Genomic DNA, 18,418 nt, shown 5'->3' with positions numbered 1-18,418 from the left:
AATTTCAATGGGAGCTTAAATTTGTAAGTTAACACATCCAAGCCTATTTTCAAGTTCTTTAATTTGATTTGTTAAAATGTATCTTAATAAAACTTCTGTCAACATCCGTGTATTATCTCCTTTTCTGTTTGGAATCCTATGGTTTTCAATAATTAGCTGTAGTAATAACTGTAGTTGTCTGCTGGGTTTTGTAGCTGTCATAGTCCTTTAATACATTTTAATTTGTGAATTCCAGGAGAAATATGGAATTGAACCAACTATGGTTGTACAGGGAGTCAAAATGCTGTATGTTCCTGTGATGCCAGGTCATATTAAAAGATTAAAGCTGACGTAAGTATAACTGGAAAATGGATCCAGGGATGTGAATGCACCTACAAATTATGTTCACTGGTTGTATCATAAGAATGTGTCTGACGGCCCTATTTTCTCCCAAAGTGGTTTCTAGTTGTTTATATTTGGGAAAGAAAAAAGGTACTTTCTTCCTTTAAAAAAAAAAAGTGAATTAATTCTTGTGGTGAATTAACTTCTGTGCTGAGGACAGGAGACTTAGAAAATGCAACTCTAATGACTCTAACTGATGAATGCCAGAATGAGAGACCCAAAGAAGTATGACAGTAACTTTTTGGAGACAGAATATAGCTTGGTTTAAGCAAAACAAATACTAAGTGGTCCGTTCTAAACAGGCTTAAAACTAATGTTGATATTTAGCAACTTAGTTCTGAAAGTAGGGGAAGACATTCAGGAAGGAGTTAATGTGTTGGTTGCAAGCTGAGATTAATGGTAGTGTGTTTAGTCTGTGGTAATTCCTTTAGATTCTAGTTTACTTTAGGCCTTTTAAAAATGAAGTTTGCAAGACTTTGTGAGTGAAGCTTACTGACAGGATGTCAGGGTATAACAAACTAGAAATTTGAGAGGGTTTGAGTACAGGCCATTATTATTATTTTTTGATTGATAGACCTTTGCAAAGGAATAGCCACATCTGACCCAAGTTGAATTTAACTTTATGTGTCGATTGAACTTCTGTAGCTCAAAATTTGTCCGTCACAACTCCTCTGAAGTGTTCGTTGGTCAGTGCTTACAAGTAAGTAGATGCATTGATCAGTAGTCTGCTAGTAGCTAACTTCAGGGAAAGTAGTACTTGTGTGGGCAAATTCCAGGGAGGGAAGAGTCTGTTGGTGCTGCCTGTAGGGTGCCTGGCATACCAAGATGTGAATTTATAGCCCACCTCAGAACAATTGTTTATATTCCTTCTCCTACAGCTGTATAAATCATTTTGAGTGAGTAGAGTTTGTAATAAAGTCAAAGGCCTGCTTTGAAGCTGCCTCTGTGTAAAGATCAAGATTTTCTATTAACCCTGAGACTGTTCAAGCTTTCCATGTAGTTACAGCTTGTGGGGTTCTGTTACAGATGGTCCCAAAAGCTTTGAAAGATATGTGCACAGCAAATTCAGGTCTTGCTTGCAAGTTTGTTTTTTTCTTCAGGTGTTTAAAATCTTGCTATATTAGGACAACAAGCATTTCAAAACGCTGTCTTCATTTCAGAATTACAGCACTGACTAGAAGCATAGTCCTTAGGTGCAGGTTTTAGAGACGTTTACCCACCTTGCTCTGTAACTTGAGGCTTCCTCATGCAAATGGATGTGACGTCAGTATCTCTGCTAAGAAGAGTCTAATGCTTTGTGTTCTTGTGAGGGAACAAGTACTTTTGGGGAAAGCAGCTTTTTGTCCTGTGTGCTAAGGCTTAGCCAGAAGTAAAATCCTTCTCTGATGTGTCCTGTGAGGAATAGAAATAAACGTGTTCCTCAAGCCTCCTAGCATTTGAGCTGGCCTCGTGAACCAGTGCTCCAAGTTGGAGAAAAAAAAAGATTGTTTTGAGACATCCAGAAATATGCAATGAATGTGACGTTGATCAAAGTAATTATTTGTGCAACTTAAGTCTCCAAGGTGCAGCTATTGCTTATGTTGCAGTGATAAGACTCTAGAGAGCAAAGAGGGGAAGTAGTACTGAAACATGACGTGCTTGCCTAGTTTAAATTTGCTTTGTGGTCACCGAAGAATAAGTCCTAGATCTTTTTTGTTTCTCCCTCTCATAGCTGTTCACTTTCAAAATTCAAGGACTTGGAAAGTCTTAACTTCAGTAGAATTGCTTTCTGTGAGAACTGCGTATCTAGTGTCTGCATTGGAGGGGGTCTGCCTAATAAAGTCTTAAAACCAGCCATTATTGGTAGACCAAGAATTTGGTCCTACTTCATGACCAAATTGCTGCACAGAAAGCTACTTCTATCTTGTGCCTTAATAGGATGCGAAAGAGAAGTCACATGGGTGAGGAATCCCATCTGAAAGTGGCCATTTTCTCTTGTCATTTTTTCTGAGCGCTTGTTAGTGAGCAATGTAGTAGCTCACTAGCAGGGTGAGGACTGTGTCAAGAGAAGTAGAATGCCATTTGCAATAGTTCAGACAGGAATGACCTTTGTGTCTATTTGTGTCCATTGTTAAAAGAAAGCTCATTCTCCATTTTCGTGTGGTTTCTGGTATGTTGGGCTTCATTGCTAGTAGTGAAATTTATCCTAGTCTGGCTCTGAATTCCCATTGTCAATCCTTCTTCTGTTACCTCAATAAACTGTTTGCTTCTTTGTAGGATGCAAAAGCTTGTGAAGCCATCTGCTGATAAAAAGTATGTGGATTTGACAGTATCATTTGCTCCAGAGACTGATGGAGATGAAGACTTGCCAGGGCCACCAGTGAGATACTACTTTGTTCAGGAAGACAATTGATGGTAGAGATGCAAAAGTCACTCCAGGACCATTTGTTTTGAAAGGAGTGTGCTAATTTTCAGCTATTAAAGATGGTACTATATTTTTTTTTTTGGTGAAGCCTTAATTAAAACAAATGGTGAAAGTCAGTTGCTTTGCACTGAAGACAAACTGGACTTGTTTCATCTCCTGTTACCTTCAAACCTGTTTACTCAAGGGAGGATTGGTCACTCCATGAGATGGAATGTCCAGTACAGTCCTTACCTTAAAGACAAAGATATGTTTTAATTTGTGGGGAGCTGAAGAAAGCAAGAAGAACAGTGAACGTAACAGATTGTCCCCATGTGCAATTTAAGCACTGCTTAGAGAAGATTGCAAAAACTGGGGAAACTGCCATTTTATGATACTCCTGTCAAATCCATTTCATGTGTTATTTTCTTCTCAAATGAGAATTTCAATCTTGCCATCTACATGAGGGATAATCCATCCAAAATGTTTAAACTTCCACTTAAAAGCAGATGAGCTGCTCTGTTGTGTTGTTGGTGCTCTCTTCTGAACTGTATGTGATGCTGTGTGCCAGAGCAGCTATCTTAATGTCAGTCTCCACATGGAAACAGAGGGAGGCAGGTCTTGAACAGGTATAAAAATTGTCATAGCTCCCCTGAAGTCAAGACACCTGGAATTGTTCATTGTCTGCACTAAGACTGTTCTCTGGGGAATACTGCAATATGGGGAAAGTGGAACCCTATCGGAGAGCTGAGTTAACACTTTCAACAATAAAACTTTGCCTTCAAGAAAGAGAAAATGTTCAGTGTGGTTGAGCCTTTCTGCCCTTACCAAATTGAGAGCACTGTAGCAAGAGATGACTTTGAAAGGAGGTAAAGGCAAATGGCTGCAGATGTTTGTCACAGCAAACACTGTTTCCTCAGCTGCTCCTTCTGGTACCATTTCCTTACAGTGGATGGTTATGCTGTACAGCTGTCCACAGCATGAGTCTGAGTTGCACTGAGTTTTTTTCAGTTACTAGGGTATCTAAGTATAAAGAATCTGCTTATTGGAAATAATTAGAGACTTGCTTTGCGCTGTGGTGAGGCAGAGGTGTATTACAGAAGCATCTGTAACAACATCTCTGTCATTTAAACACTGGATAGTGTAGCTCATAGTTCATGTGGCAGGGGGAGGGTGGGTTGATTTTTTTTTTTGGTATTCCCCAGTGATGATAGTGAAGTGGGATCAGGGAAGAAAAAAAAAAAGAAACAACAACAACAACGCTACAAACTGGAAAACTTTTTAATATTTTTAAGCTTTAGAGACAGTGAATGCCCTTCTCTAAATCCTGTAGTTGTTGCAAAAGGTATTAACTACTTCACTGTTTATCCTTGATTATTCTTTGTTAAGATTTAGGGATGAACATTTAATGAACATTATTGGTTAGGTCTCTTACCCCCCCCCCCCCCCGCCCCCTTCTCAGGTAGTTGTAGTCAGGAACAATAGCTATTAGGCTGGGCACTTGAACAGCAAGATGTATGGAACTGAATAGCTGGAATCAACACAATTATTTCAGTATATGGGATTTGTTCATACATACGGGATACCTTCTGTAAAGGTGTATATAGTTTTACGGTCAGTATAGCTTATAGATATTTTCTAGATTATTAATAGTGCTTTTTAAACTACCTAAATTATTTCTTTTTTTAAATAACTTCTTATAGATATTTTTTTTCTGAAACAGGAGAAAAGATTACTACACTTACAGTGTAGAGAAGGCACAAGCAGACAGTAAGTTTTCACTTCTAAATAACAACCAAAATATATTTCCATGTGGCGGTATTAGAATCTAAACTCTAAACTGAAATCAGTAATTAGTACTAAGGATCGCTTACTTGAATGTTTAGGTTAAATGAAGAGCAGTGTCACCTCTCACAGTTGTAAGCTGTGAAAGAAATGAAATTTTTAGTAAGTATGCTCTGGTGCATTAGCGTGGTGATAACATGCTTCTTTTGAAGTAGGCAGCGTAGAAAAATAGTGTTAGTCTCACTACTTTGCTAGAAGGCCATCTGACGGCCCTCAGGGTATAAAATAAATTTTCAGATACAAGTAACAGAGTGGCTCTTGCTAATGACAATGCATACAGCTTTGTGAGAACCTTGGCAAAAATTCCAGGTAGAGGATGGCAAGTATCAGGGCCAGAACTGACAGATAAGGCTGTATCTCTGTGCTGTTCTTATTGTGTGTATCTGTTGGATGCATGTCTGTTCTATGGGTGGGTTCCTCTCAGTCTAACAGTTGGTGATAGAAAAACCAAAAATGCAAAACGAGTCTATAAATGTTTTTAGCTGACCTTTAAGATTTTCTGGATATAAGTTAACCTAGAGAACACTTTACAAGTAGTTACGTAAGAGGACTTCATATGGATGAACTGTGCATGTCAAGTGACTATTAAAGTTGTTTTTCATATTTTCAGATTTTCTGAATTGCTGATACAGGGGGTGAATGTGTTTATGTTGGAGCTTGTGTAGAGGGGAGTGAGCAGATTTGGCATTAATTTGTGTTTGATACAGTCCATTTTTCAATTTAGTGCTGCTTTTTACCTGAAGTCCCAGCAGGTGCTCAGCAGGATCATGCTAAAAGGGCTCAACTCAGGCTGGCCAAGTGAGCTTTGGGCTGGGGGGGATTTGCTGGTCTTCCAGATCTCCAGTACTGCCAGTACAGTGCTAGCAGTGCAGAGGTGCATTGCACCACCTGGAATCTCAGAACTGCTTTTTGGCTTTGTGATGAAAACTTGTGTGTGTCTAGGATTTTTTGACGCTATGTTCTCATGCAGCAGCTAGAGCTAGCCATCTCCCTGCAGCAATGAAGAACCAACTGCCTTTCTGCTAGAACACTCTGAATACCTTTCCTTCAAAATGTTTTTCTTTGCAAGAGCAGTTGATTTGCAGAGATTAAATTTTATATCGGCGTTAAAGATCTTTCTCATTCATGCTTTTTTTTTTTTTACAGTCTGCTCAAAATTTACATTAGCTTTCCCTTAATTTCTTACGTTAAATTACTTCCTAAATAGCTGCAGGAATGTTCATGCATGCAAAACAAGGCATTTAGCACCTGGCTCTATGTCTCTTTAATGCTTGGAGTAGTGAGGATTCTGTGTCAAGATCATGCTACTCTTAATAAGGCTGTTTTGACAGATCTGGCCTCCTTCTTGATGGATTTAGGAGTAAAAAGTACACATTTTCATCTTTGTATCTCCATTTTCAAAATACATGTGGTAAATATGTGAACATTTATTAAAAGAAAAAGTGCTATTCAAGAATAATGACTGCATAGAAAGAAAACTCTGGCCCCAGTTTCTACCAATGCTGAAACACCCGTGTCATCTCATCACAGTCTCTCGCATCCTAAAATAACACAGGTTTCAGCTAGGCAATGTTTATATGTACATCTGGCTTGTATCAAACAGAGGTAAGGGCTTTAGGTAAGTTCATGTTTTTAACCTTTCCTTGTATCTTTGGAAATATTGTGGCTAGTTGTTTGAAGAAAGGAACTGAATTTCAGCCAAATGCAACTGACTTAATTGTTCCTCTACCTCTTGTGCTACAGGAGTTGGTTTGTTTAAGAAAAAAGCCAGGATCAGCTAAAGGAGTGTAGCTCAGCTGTAGATACTCCATCCTGGAAGCACTTTGTTCGGTCCAGCTGCCTGACACACTTTAGAGGCTAAAAATATCACACTCGGATCATACTGCTGATCACTTCAGTCACTTGTTTTGAAGGCTGGATCCCCAATTTCCGAGAGGAATTTCGAGGTGGATTCTGTGGCTGAGGCTCGGTGAGGTTCCACACCTGCTCGGTATGATCTGTCTGTCATGCTTGCTGCCTTCCCTCATTACCAGCTGCGTGCTCTTTTCTTCATTGTGCTCTGCCTCAGCCCATGGAGAGGTGGTTCGGAGAGCTTAACCAGCAGGGACACCGGCTAATTTGTGTTTAGTTCCCTGAGCTAGCTCATGGCAGGATCAGATGAATGCTCCTGTTAGCGTGTAGAAGGGGTGGGAATGTACGGCTAGGCAGGAAATGTCACAGTGTGCTTGAATTTATGCCCTCCCCCAGTTGCAAAACATGTGAGATGCCCCATTTGCAATGTTCAAGATGCTGTAAGGGATGGGATGTGTGTGAACTTGCAGAGAACCAAGAACCTCCAGTTTAGGCTATCCAGGCTTGTATTTTCTGCTTGGCCAGTATTGCACCTCTAAAGCAATGCTCAAAGTCCCAGTAGATGTGAGACATCCCTGCTGTCCACATGGGTTAAACAGCACTGATTCTCTTGCAAATGAATAGAAAAGAAACAAGTTTGTTAAATATAGAGTTTATTGCACTGTGAGCCAGTGACAGAACTGAGCCCACGTACGCTGTCTGCCTCAGTTTGGTACAATATTTTTTCAATGCATTTTGCAGTGTCAATGTGCCCTCTCCCTCACTCTTTTTACTTTTTTCAGTTTAATTTTCTGTAGGAGTTGGGGTTATTTGGATGTACAGTATTTTCCCTTTTTTTGAGAGCTACTATGATGTTCTCCCCAGATCTCATAAATTTCTCTGGGAGAACCTGAATCACATTCTTGATTTAGGATAAACAAGGCTGTTGTAGAAATAGTGACATAATAGCCTGGGAAATGCTTTCAGCTTAGCTGTAATAGAGGAGTTCCTGTAAGCTCCTCCTTGTGCCTCTGTCCTTCAGCAGGACTTTTCCGTGTTTTGCTTTCAGAACTGTGGGCCATCTGCAGAGCATTGTGGCATGTCTCCATGACAAATGGTTTCAGGTTTCCTTGGGTTTGGGTCACAAAGTAATTGATGACATCCTGAAGACTTGCAAGTGACACCTGTTTCACAGAAAAACAAAACAAACAAAAAGAAAACACCAAACAAATCATACTGCATGCGTTAGAGAATACATTTTGAAAACATGCTGGCAGGCTGGTGTGCCTAGCAATGTTCTTTGAACAATTGGTACTGGATTTGCATCTAGCATTTAGATGCAGTGAGGTCTAGGACAGCTCCCTGCAACATCTGGTAATGTTTTTATCATAGAATCACAGAATGGTTTGGGTTGGAAGGGACCGTAAAGATCATCCAATTCCACTGCCCTGCCATGGGCGGGGACATCTCCCACCAGACCAGGCTGTCTAAAGCCCCATCCAGCCTGGCCTTGAGCACCTCCAGGGATGGGGCATCCGCAGCTTCTCTGGGCAACCTGTGCCAGGGCCTCACCGCCCTCAGAGTAAAGAAATTTTTCCTTTTATCTACTATAAATCTACCCTTTTTTAGTTTAGAGCCATTACCCGTTGTCCTACCACTATGCTCCCTGACAAAGAGTCCCTCCCCAGCTTTCCTGCAGGCCCCCTTTAGGCACTGGAAGGCTGCTGTAAGGTCTCCCTGGAGCCTTCTCCAGCTCTTTTCCAGGCTGATCCTCAAACATACAACTCCTTCCCTTCTATCATATGAGTAAACAAACCAAAAGAGGTATAGCTCTGTGCACCTTCATGCTCTTCAATGACTGCTGATGCTCTTTCAGCAGGTAGTTTAGCAGCAAATGCTTTTTCAAATCATTAGGATGTTTCTCAGGCCACTGGTTAAATGAGTCTTAAGGAAAGTGGAAAAAACTATTTAGAACCAAGTAATAAGGTCCATACACACTTGATTGCACCTCAGCTAAGTTATTTTTATTTCTCAGAGTTATATGAAGTGCACTTTGAACTTCCTCTAGCTGCAATAAGAGCTCACTTTTCAGACTTATTACTGAAGGCTGAATTACTGGGAAAAAGAAAAAAACAATCTTGAGTGTTTTGTGGGTGTTGGTGGTTTGATTATATTTTTGGTAGAAGAGAAGAGGTTGTGGGTATTTTTTCCTCTTCTAATTCTTGATATTTTTTTTTCTTTAGGTTAGTTAGACTAACAGAGGCAAAAGACTAAAGAAAGACAAGATGGGCTAAAGAGAGGTAAAATACATACTTTCTCACAAATTAGAGTTAGGAATTTACTGTAGCTTTTCTAACTTTCTATAAAGTAATATTTCTTACACATGCTTAAGAATCTCTTAACAAGGGAATTGCTCATTTACCTTTCTTTCCAATTCAATAATGTAACTTGTTTCTTTAGACATCACTCTGTAGTGTTTTATGCACGGGACACTGTAAGGAAAGGAAATGACAGTTGATATGCTGCTAGAAATGAAATAACTTATGATGTACCATTGCTGTCATGAATTCCACTGACGAGCAATGGATGTGTTTTGTAATATCCCCAGAGCCTATTGAAGGGGTGTGGCAAGATGTTTTTTCTTGTCATAGTTTAGGAACGCTGGGAATTGCAGATGATGTTTCCCGGTGTCTCAGGTGACTCTTGTTCTGAAACTCTGCAAAGCTAAAATGGGGCGATTCAGTTAAAATGTGGTGTGTTTCTAGTCCAAGTTACTGTTTGAAAATATTTTTCATTTTTCTTTATTCATTTTACAAAGGGATATGGCCTGTTCGGTTTTCATTCTGCACGAAGATCTCTTAGGATTGGGTTTCATGGCTGGACAGCAGATGGGAAAGTGTTTTCCCGAGGAAACTGGCTTTTGCTGGTGGGTCTTCATTGCTTTGTTTAATCTAACTGGCTTTGGAGGAGGAGAGAACTGACAAATTGGTCTCAGGCCCATGCCCTTCTTGCCCCGTTTGCCTTGTTCAAAGTAGTCTGAAGGTGAAGAATATGCTTCGCATGTCAACTTTGGGTATTATGAATTCAGCTTTTAATACAGTATGTACTAGTTGTGAAATAATATATTATGGACTCAACCTACTTCAGCCCATGTCGGACAGTGATTGCATAGTTCTTGCTGTCGCTGCCAGGACGCAGAATCAAATTCCCACACGAAGGATTCTTTTCCAACATCTCTGTCGCTTCTTTCCGAGATACCGCATAGAAGCAGCTGCATAGAAGGGAGGGGAGAAACAGCATGAATGCAAGTTACACAAGTAAGGCCATGTCATTCCGAGCTGCGCCAAGAGATGTGGTCTACCAGGCTGATGCTTCTTAACAATGCTAGGCTCACCCAAGGTAATTAGCCGTGGCTGCCAAGGGGCATGACATCTGAAGGACTCTTGATGAATAATGCTATTACAGGAGCATAATTCAGGACAGCAGTGCTCTGCCCTTCTCATGGAGGAGGTGGCACATTTGTTCAGCTATATTGCTTTATGGACCCTTGCAAAAAAATGTGAGAAGAGCAACGTGGAATTACTTTGAAGGGTAATCAGCATGTTCTCAGAAGGGCAGATATACCAGTCCAACACGTGGTTTTCTAAAAGGTTTATCAAGTGTAGCAATATACTATGCTCAACCTTTTCAAAACAAAAGGCATTGTGGAAAAGCTGCAGGAGTAATCTTTCCCTTGTAAAATCTCTAAAAGGCCTTAAGGTAGACTTTGTTCATTGAATATTTTAAAACCCTTTGTATAACAGTTGAATTTTGAACGTCTGTATGAAAACAATACTCGGAAAGAGGGGAAGGCTCTCTAGTCAGGCTGGGGTTTGCATATTTCTGTCAGAGCTTACGCTGGCATAGCAGTCACTGTACTGCTGTCATGCTTGCTGGGATGGCTTTCATTATTCAGGGATGCGCTGGAACAGTCATCAAGCGTGATCCTTCTTTTCTTTTCTTTCTCTAGCACTTCATGCATTCTCCTAAGTTGTTCAGGTAGTAACAACTCATCTGGTGGAACTGACAACTAGAAAGGAACAGCATAGTTACAAATGAAAAGAATGGACAAACGTTGTGAGCAACTGTTTCTGTGCCATCACAGCAATCTCCAGAATGCAGCTGCTCTTTCTTACCTGCTCAGTTTAAGCAAGTGTGATAATTTGGAAGGTCTGGGTATGCTGCTTTGAATAAGATGCTGCACATCTGTTTTTGTTAAAATAGTAGAGCAAATACATCTGTATCCTGATATACCAGAGGTGTGCACTGATAAAAGTGGGAACAGTATGAACAACTGCAAAATATCAGGGATTCTATACTGCAAAAGGCTGCATAAATGTAACAATCTATTTCAGCTCACCTCAGCTTTTTAAGTGATTCAGCTACACCAATGTAAAGTAATCTGTGAAGGAATTTCCTTTATTTTCTACTGGTCACTATTAAAGAGCATCTTGCTCTTTTCAAAGTGCGTTTAACTAAGATCTTTCATATGAGTAAGAATGAATTTACATAAAATGATTATAGCACAGTTATTCCACAGTAATTATTAGCAATCTTTTCTTAAACATGTAGATGACACCTAGGACTCTCCATGCATATAAGAAAGGGGAGAAAAGTAGTTTGGCTATCTAAAGAGACTGAGAGAAATAAAGCCAGAGATAAAATTACCTAAGTTATTTCTTTCCATTTTCAAACTATTACAGCTGGCAAAGTGCTGTGAGTTTTGACTGTTAGACCAATAAAAGGAGCCCCAGAGGAAGGACAGTGCTAGCTGTTCAGAATAATAGGGAAACATCAGATACGGTTCCATCTCTTCCTAAGTGCCACGTGAAGGCTGGTGGGAAATTGACCTTTTTTTTCCCCAGTAGAATAAAACACAGGGCTCAAGGGGTTCTCTCAGGTGTGCAGTTCAGCCATTTCTTCACTTATTTCTTCATCAAATATTGAAGAAGTTATTTCTCTCAGAGTAGGCTCCCTTTTCACAGGTGCAGGAAATGGCCTTATGCTAGAAGTCTTTCCTCCCCAGACAGCAAACAGTGGGTTGGGAGCTGTGTCTGATTAAATATCATGGCAGATGAGCTGGGGTGAAATCAGCCTGAATTTCCCCCCTCTTCGGGGGATGAGCAGGCAGCTTAGTGTGTGCAAGCGCATTAGAAGCAAGCTTTATGCCTGTGGAAGACAACTTGTTGCATGCACAAAGACCCCTTATACAGGCTTTCGACATTGAGCTACAAAACCCTTCCCTACCTTTGCTACGGTGAGAATAAAACCCTTCCATTCTCTTCCATATTCACAGTTATCAGCCTGAGAGAACAGAGAATGACAGTGTAAGAATAACTGCAGCAAACAAAGTGCATTATTTTCATGTTCAGGTAACTTTCATCCCTTTAGAAGTACCTTGCCTGGAAATGAGCCTCCTGCCAAGCTACATCACACCCTGAAGCACTGCACTTCCCCAGTTGCTCCAAGTTCAATTAGTGAGAGAGGATGGAAGTGAGAAGGAAAGAAATCATGGGCTCTGTTGGAGTAAAAGGAGTAAGGTGTGTGGATCCAAACGGAAGGCCAAGCTAAGGAGGTAGGTGAGTCTCAACTGCAAAGGTAGTCCCTGAGCTCTATAATCTCTATTATGGCTTTTGAGCTGTGGCAAGGGGCTAATCAGATATTTTATTGCCCTTCTTGGTTTTACAGATGGCCTAAGCCTTTCAGGGGGGCACTTCCTGACTTTTCTTGTGTATTTTTTTTATTTTTAGGTTCAATTCTTTGCTCACTTTATATTCTCAGATACTCCAGAGAAAACTGCCTAATGTCTTGAGGGGGAGTTTCCCTGGTGTTAAGTTCTTCAGCACTGCCTCCCTCTTTGGCTGCCTTTTGGTGCCTGGCCACACCAAAGAAGGCATTTCTACTCTCGTGTCAGAATGGAGCTCTGAATATCCATGACAGATGGGGTAAAGCACCAAGCAGCTTACAAATCATGTCTTTCATTTTCTTACCTTCACTTCTAGTTCCTCATTTGACAGTGTCAGGATGAACTGTGAAGAGTCATTTTCGTTTGGATAAATATTGGTTGCTGAGGTCAAAGCTGATATATCTAGCTTCTGTGAGTACTAAGGAAGCAAAAAAAGAGAAATAACAGAGGTTGTAATTTTCACCCCAAATCTAGCTGCTCTTCAAAGAAATTTGTTTAGAAGAAAATGCATGGAAAGTTTTTCGAGATCTTGGATTAAATTTCACTGACAGACATTTCAAAGCTCAGTCCCTTGTTTCTGCTTACAAAAGCTCTTTGCACCCACACCATGCCTTCTGGATTTTTCCCATCTTAGTCTTCATAATTACACATTAAAGCCAAGAGACCTCTCCAAGTACTTGCTTTGTGACTTCAGCTAAACCAACAGCCACAATGCTTTATGATCATACCAAAGTTTGTATCAGCTGCATAGAGGAAAGTCATGTTACACACCAAGATATATTTTTACTCTTGTGCACAGTTGAGGAAAGAGCATGCAGTAACATTATGGAGCAATTTGGATACATTTGTAGCTTAGGTGCCAAAAAAATAATTCCTTTTTTGCTTTAATGAGGCAGATTCAAATGCTGTTGTTTGTTTCACTGTCTTTTTTTGATTTCAGTCTTTCTGCTACAACTTTGAGTACTATTTTCTGGACTGTGCAGGTGGGAGACGGGAAAGGGCACCGAGAGGTGTCTTGGGTACATAGGGATTACTTCATGAAAATAACTGATGTGGTTCACACAACGTGCGGTTACAAAGACAGCATGCTACTCACTGTTGGTGCTTTCTTATCATCATAAAAGAAGAGCACAGTTCCTCTCAGTTCTGTCCAATACACTCTAAATTCCTGTTATAGAGGAGGAAGCGTCAGTTTGTCAATACAATCTTTTAGTTTCCACAAAGTGCTGAAAGTAAAAGAACTGCTGCTAAGAAAAAATGTCATGTACTTTTAAACTGGTGTATTAAAGATCATGTATATATTTATTTTCTAAGTATTTTATGAAAAAAAGTTATTAAATATTTTTTGATAAGTAGAAACAAAAAAAGCTGTAGGCTTTTTTCTCTACTATCCTAATTTGGCATTGAACTAGAAAGCTTTCATTTTAATTAAATTAAATGTTTTTAGCATTTGTCAGGGGACTTAAAAGGGGTAAGGAATGGGAAAAAAATACATATTCCCTTGAAGTGTCTATTTGCATATAATTTTGATCATGCCAATTTACTTGCTATAAGGACAGGATCATGGATCTTGAGAGCAGTCTGACCTATTAACCGGACTTCCTGTATTCAAAGTGGTATTTTGCATGCTTTGTCTTTAAGTTATGTGTGCTCATAGAGCAACATCATGCCGAAGTAAGTATGACTTGTCTGACTCTTCTTACTGTTCCCTAATACAGTCATACCCAAGTAATGGGAAAGCTTTCTGTACTCTTCTCCATTTTCTTGCAACCCTGATACCCAAAGAGGTGTAACTCTTATGGGATGTGGAATTGGGAACACAAACCTGTAACACAGAAGTTCTGTTCTAGTTTTCAGTTTCCTTACTTGTTTTGTGTTTGTGTTTATTTTGTTTTGTTTGGGGATTTTCTTTGACACAAATTTAGACATATTCACAAAAATGGAGAAAGAAGTAACTAGTGAAGTCCACTAGGTCATATGAATTAAAGTGAACAATGTTTATCCTGCTGGCAGTCCTTGCTCCCTGTCCTGCTAGCTCCTAACTAGTCTTTCTGGTGTTTTCTGACAAATTGCTGGTGTAAGATTCTCTACAGTGTTCAGCCTCTGGACCCCAACCTCTGAGCACTGCAGTGTGCTATTAAGGTGTAAATGACCTTGTTAAACCATCTGTCCCTAGCAAATTAATGAAGCCTGTGAATGCTTGCTTGGTGCGGGGCTGGATGTTACGGGAAAGTTTTGAACTGCACTTTATAATGTAGGCTTTCTGCTCTATGGAGACATAGTAGTAGTTGCCCAGGAGCATTTGTAATTGTTTCACAGCCTTTAATATATTTATTCTTGAGTGTCTGGTTTCTTATAAATGATAATATAACTTGCCCAGACCATGTAAATCTCTTCAGATTGGTGCGTATTATTGTTGTGCCCTGTTACAACAAGGCAAGGCAAGGCATTGAATAATTTCTAGTGCTGCAGAAAAATTAGCAGCAAGATTATCAGTCTACTTTTTGTTTCTTGGAGTTCCTGTTTTTTGTGGTACTTGTTTGTTCCTGCGTTGTGAACCACAGTGCTATTTTGGTCTCTTGATTATATCTACCTTTAGCACAGCACAACTCATATTTTTTTCTACTTTCTTCATCTACACCTACAGAGACATGAGTGTAGGTATGGCTAGGGTAAAAATTACTTTGTAACACTAAGTATAGGGATTGTCATTATCAAGTGCTAAAAAAGGATGATCAGCTTAATATAGGGTCACGCTCTGAACAGATGAAATAGTAGTAGCACAGATAAAAGCATGGAGGCGTTTGTATGTTTGTGTCTTAATAATAACAAAATCCCGGGACAAAAACAAAACACTCTATTTTGTTTCCAAGCTAGTCCACCTATGTGAAATCATCAGCTCATACCAACAAGAAAAAAGAGATGCAGCGCAGCTCATCTATTCTTCAGGTGGTGCGTCCCTGAAGATTTCAGGATGCATTCAGTAAAATAGATTATTCACTGGAGCGATTGAACCATGTCTCAGTATTAAAAATATTGCATTAGCTTTTCACTGTGCTGGTAGCTATGAAATTGATCAAAATCAATCCACGTTTCAGCAGGTATATAATTATAATATTACAATTATGGTTCAGTTATAATGGGATCCTGGAGATATTGATGGTTACCTTACATAATTTATTTTCCTGTTTTTCCCCTGAGTAATACGAACAGAAACAAATAAAAGCACAAATTAAGCTGATATCACTATTTCAGTGCACCTATTTGCATCAGCCAGCACCGAGAAACATTTCCCACCACCATCATCAACAGATAGATATGCAGCGATAATATTTTGAGGAAATGTTTAAACGTATCTGCTCTCTGGGACCGTGCACCTTACCTGGGATTTCACGTGCCGGACTGACAGGTAACCTTGGAAGTACAGCGGCAGACCTGTGATCCTCTGTCTCTCCTGGGAGATTCGCCGGGGCGCTGGCTGAGGAGCTTCCACAGGCTGCTCCATGCTGCTTCTCAGTATCTTCTGGTTATCAGATGTGCTGGTGGTTGTTTGTTTTTTTTCTTGCTCGCCCCCTCGCCTGTTGTTCTCCCCTGCTCTGCGTCAGTGTCAGCCGGAGAGCTTGTCCTGGTGAGGGGGCAAAAAAGCAGCGCCTCTAAGAGGAAGTCTCAGTGCTTGCTTTTAGGTCAGCATATGCTCTGCTTGGTGTGCAATCGTCGGGGGAACCAGATCGAGTGGATTAAAACGGACCTTTTCCAGTGAGCTGTACAAGACTGTGCTCCTCAGTTTGCTCAAGGGTAAGTGTTTGGAGAATGAGCACACTGGTACAAAATTGCATTGTTACTGTGAGGGATGTCACCAGGACGTGGTGGTGGAACAGCCTGATTTTTATGACTTGTCATAGGCTACATGCAGGCTGGGAAAGCTGTGCTTTCAGCTGCTTCCCAAGTGCTATTTATTTATTTTTTGTCTGTGAAAACACATTTTAATGTTGAGACTATAAAATTAGAGTTGGAATTTCTTTAGGAAATGGGATGCCATAAGTGATGTTGGAAATAAACCTGCTTACACTTGTTTGTAGCTGCCAAGGATAAATCAACTTTCTAACGTGCACATAGGAAAAGATTTTTCTTTGTGAAAGAGCTAATATACGGAAGCCTTTAAACACAATGTGAAGGGAGATGGTAGTTCAGGAGTGAAACATTGGTACTGCTGAAATGAGGGGTGAAATTTCCATAAATTTCTCAGAACAGTGATGTTTAACTTGGTTTCTGGCCTTCCTGTAGCGTTCAGAACTAATAGGGATGACAGGACTCAAGTGTTTTGGTGCTTGCTGCTGTCAAAACCAAGGCAAGCAAACACCAAATCAGTGTTTTGGTTTTTGTTGAACTACTTCATGACCTTTTTTTTGTTCCTCGGCTGCATATATGTGTAAGATGAGTACGTAATTACCCATAAGGTGAGCTGTGGTGGATCATACAGCTGCCAACCAGCTATAGCAGAAGACAGGGGTCTGAAAGTAACTGTGTGATTTCTAAGTGTGGCAGGGGACAGGTTCACGTTCTTAGGTTTTGGCTAAAAGTTGGCAGATTTTTGTACACTTGGGTTTTGTTGGCAGAACTTGACTTTGCCATTGAGTGATGCAGAAAAACCAGTGGAAAAGATTTGTCTGCGCCTTCCCTGGGGAAGGCTGACAACAGCAAGGCAGCACTCAGCCTGCCGTTTGCTACCGTGCGGTAAAAAGCATTACGTTAAATTCCAGGAGTTAGCCTGATGTTAATTCCAGGAGTTGGGCTCGGTGATCCTTATGGGTCCCTTCCACCTCGAGATACTACTCTCTGACACAGTTCGGGGCTGGCCATTAGGCACCACCAACTTGCCGCAACTCTTGCGGCAGCGGCTCCTCAGCCACGCTTTGGCAGCACAACGCCCCGACCCGCCGCGGGCACCCGTTCCGCAGCACACGGCACCGCCGCCTCCCGCCGCCTCTCGTCAGGGCAGTGCGGCGGGGGCTGCTGCGCAGGCGCGGTAAAGGCCCAGGGGTGGGGGCAGTGCTGCGCGCGAAGCAACGGCCGCCGCTGGCGCGCGGCGGCCGCCGACCAATGGCGTGAGGCGGCTGCGCTGGGGGTGCGCGCGCTGCCGAGGTTTGAAAGCGGCGGCGCTAAGGGAGGGCAGGGGGAGGGGCGGCGGCCGGCGGCGGGGCGCGGGGGCCGGCGTCTTGGTCGTGGCGGCGCCGCGGGATGGCGGAGGGCTTGGTGAGGCGGCGGGGGAACCGGGGGGGTCGGGGGGGTGAAGGGGGTGCGGGGGGGGTCGGTCCGTAGCGGCGGGGCCGGCCGGCCGGCGGCGTCTCCTCACGGCGCTGCTGAGGGGCGGGCGGGCGGACCGGCGGGGCGTCTCCCCGCCACGGCTGCCTCCTGTCAGGCGCGTGACGCCTGTAAAGGCCGTGTATTAGTCGCGAATAAGGCGTTAAACTTCGTTAAAAGCTCAAAACTTTGTAGCCGCTGCGGGCATCTTTGGTTATTTTTGTGTGAAAGGCGGCGTGCCGCCCGGTGACACCGCGCAGTACCTCACGGGGAGCAACCCGGAGCCTGAGGCGGCGACGTGCTGTGGGGTGGTTCGGCTCCGGGCGTTTCTGAAGCGACGGCTTCTTGTCAGTCGGTTACCCGAGTGGCCCAGCCTTTCCTCCAGCTGTTTTACGCCGAGAAGTTGGAATAAATTATTTCAGTTTGGTTGTTTTCACGAGATATAATATCGAGAAACGTTTAGAAGGGTCCCAGGTATTTTCAGCAAGGCTAAAGTGTACTGAGTTCTGCTGTATTAGCGCTACACAATCTCCACGCTGCACATACGCTTTATTCAGCAGGTTTACACGTGTGAAGAGATCATAAGTGTTTTTTCCATTAAACATTTAAACGTTTTTTGAAACATTTTGTTGACGAAAAACTGCACTCTGTTCACTAAATCTTGACTCACCCTTCCTTCCTGTTTGTTTCTTCTACTGTCTTTGCTTGTTCCTAGCTCAGTAGGTTTTATTTCATTTGTTGGCATTTATTTCATTTGTTGGCTCATAACGTACTGTCACCTGAATTATTACTGTGCTAGTTGTGGTAAGAGATGGCTAGAGTCTTGTCTGCTATTCGAATAACTTTGTTTACACTAGTTTTGATGAATCAAGTCTTCCGGGACTCGTTTACGTGAGAAACAGGAGGCTGGTCATTTGCTTGTTAGCAGCATGCTTAGTAAAAGCTGATTCTTATTT

The 18,418-nt window shown here is 41.7% G+C and overlaps 3 protein-coding genes and 1 long non-coding RNA gene across 11 annotated transcripts in view; 3 read left to right on the top strand and 1 right to left on the bottom strand.

Moving 5' to 3' along the window:
- UBA6 (ubiquitin like modifier activating enzyme 6) overlaps window positions 1-3,557 on the top strand; it is a 34,095-nt gene extending 30,538 nt beyond the window's left edge. Inside the window, exons 33-34 of the mRNA XM_080589987.1 lie at window positions 236-330; window positions 2,638-3,557. Coding sequence (XP_080446113.1) covers window positions 236-330; window positions 2,638-2,773 — 231 coding nt within the window. The 3' untranslated portion in view covers window positions 2,774-3,557. The remainder of the gene's footprint in view (window positions 1-235; window positions 331-2,637) is intronic.
- A 3,045-nt stretch (window positions 3,558-6,602) lies between these two features.
- Window positions 6,603-18,418, bottom strand: STAP1 (signal transducing adaptor family member 1). Of its 5 annotated transcripts, none has more exons than XM_080589997.1 (9): window positions 17,726-18,418; window positions 15,544-15,786; window positions 13,258-13,329; window positions 12,466-12,579; window positions 11,723-11,779; window positions 10,333-10,505; window positions 9,579-9,707; window positions 8,859-8,928; window positions 6,603-7,620 (listed from the first exon to the last, which is right to left on the bottom strand). In XM_080589997.1, the coding sequence occupies exons 2-9, from the start codon at window positions 15,664-15,666 to the stop codon at window positions 7,420-7,422; spliced, it is 939 nt and encodes a 312-aa protein (XP_080446123.1). In that variant the 5' UTR covers window positions 15,667-15,786; window positions 17,726-18,418; the 3' UTR covers window positions 6,603-7,419. The 5 variants fall into 5 exon arrangements, with proteins under 5 accessions (XP_080446123.1, XP_080446121.1, XP_080446122.1 ...); XM_080589995.1 differs by lacking the exon at window positions 17,726-18,418 and adding an exon at window positions 16,612-17,288; XM_080589996.1 differs by lacking the exon at window positions 17,726-18,418 and adding an exon at window positions 16,910-17,288.
- LOC308194292 lies at window positions 7,673-12,722 on the top strand. The gene is made up of 4 exons (XR_013950419.1): window positions 7,673-8,736; window positions 9,255-9,362; window positions 9,691-9,835; window positions 10,446-12,722. It is a non-coding gene; the product is annotated as an uncharacterized lncRNA (long non-coding RNA).
- CENPC (centromere protein C) overlaps window positions 17,309-18,418 on the top strand; it is a 28,281-nt gene continuing 27,171 nt past the window's right edge. For all 4 annotated transcript variants that reach the window (XR_013950417.1, XR_013950418.1, XM_080589989.1 and 1 more), the window contains exon 1: window positions 17,309-17,414. Coding sequence is in view for 2 of the 4 variants with exons in the window: in XM_080589989.1 (XP_080446115.1) it covers window positions 17,400-17,414 (15 nt within the window). In the remaining 2 variants the exon portion in view is untranslated. The remainder of the gene's footprint in view (window positions 17,415-18,418) is intronic.

This window comes from Anser brachyrhynchus, assembly GCF_964034855.1.
Source record: "Anser brachyrhynchus genome assembly, chromosome: 4".
Lineage (NCBI taxonomy): Eukaryota > Metazoa > Chordata > Aves > Anseriformes > Anatidae > Anser > Anser brachyrhynchus.
The sequence above is the reverse complement of the archived record's forward strand: the minus strand, read 5'-3'. Positions and strand labels throughout refer to the sequence as shown.

What these genes read in the sequence shown, in the direction of transcription:
- STAP1 (XM_080589997.1), bottom strand. Translation starts at nt 15,666, where the DNA reads ATGGAGCAGCCTGTGGAAGCTCCTCAGCCAGCGCCCCGGCGAATCTCC. An exon ending in TTATTCTCACCGTAGCAAAG is followed by an intron (nt 10,506 to 11,722) that starts GTAGGGAAGGGT and finishes GTTCCTTTCTAG; the next exon opens with TTGTCAGTTCCACCAGATGA. An exon ending in TTATTGAATTGGAAAGAAAG is followed by an intron (nt 7,621 to 8,858) that starts GTAAATGAGCAA and finishes TCTGTGAAACAG; the next exon opens with GTGTCACTTGCAAGTCTTCA.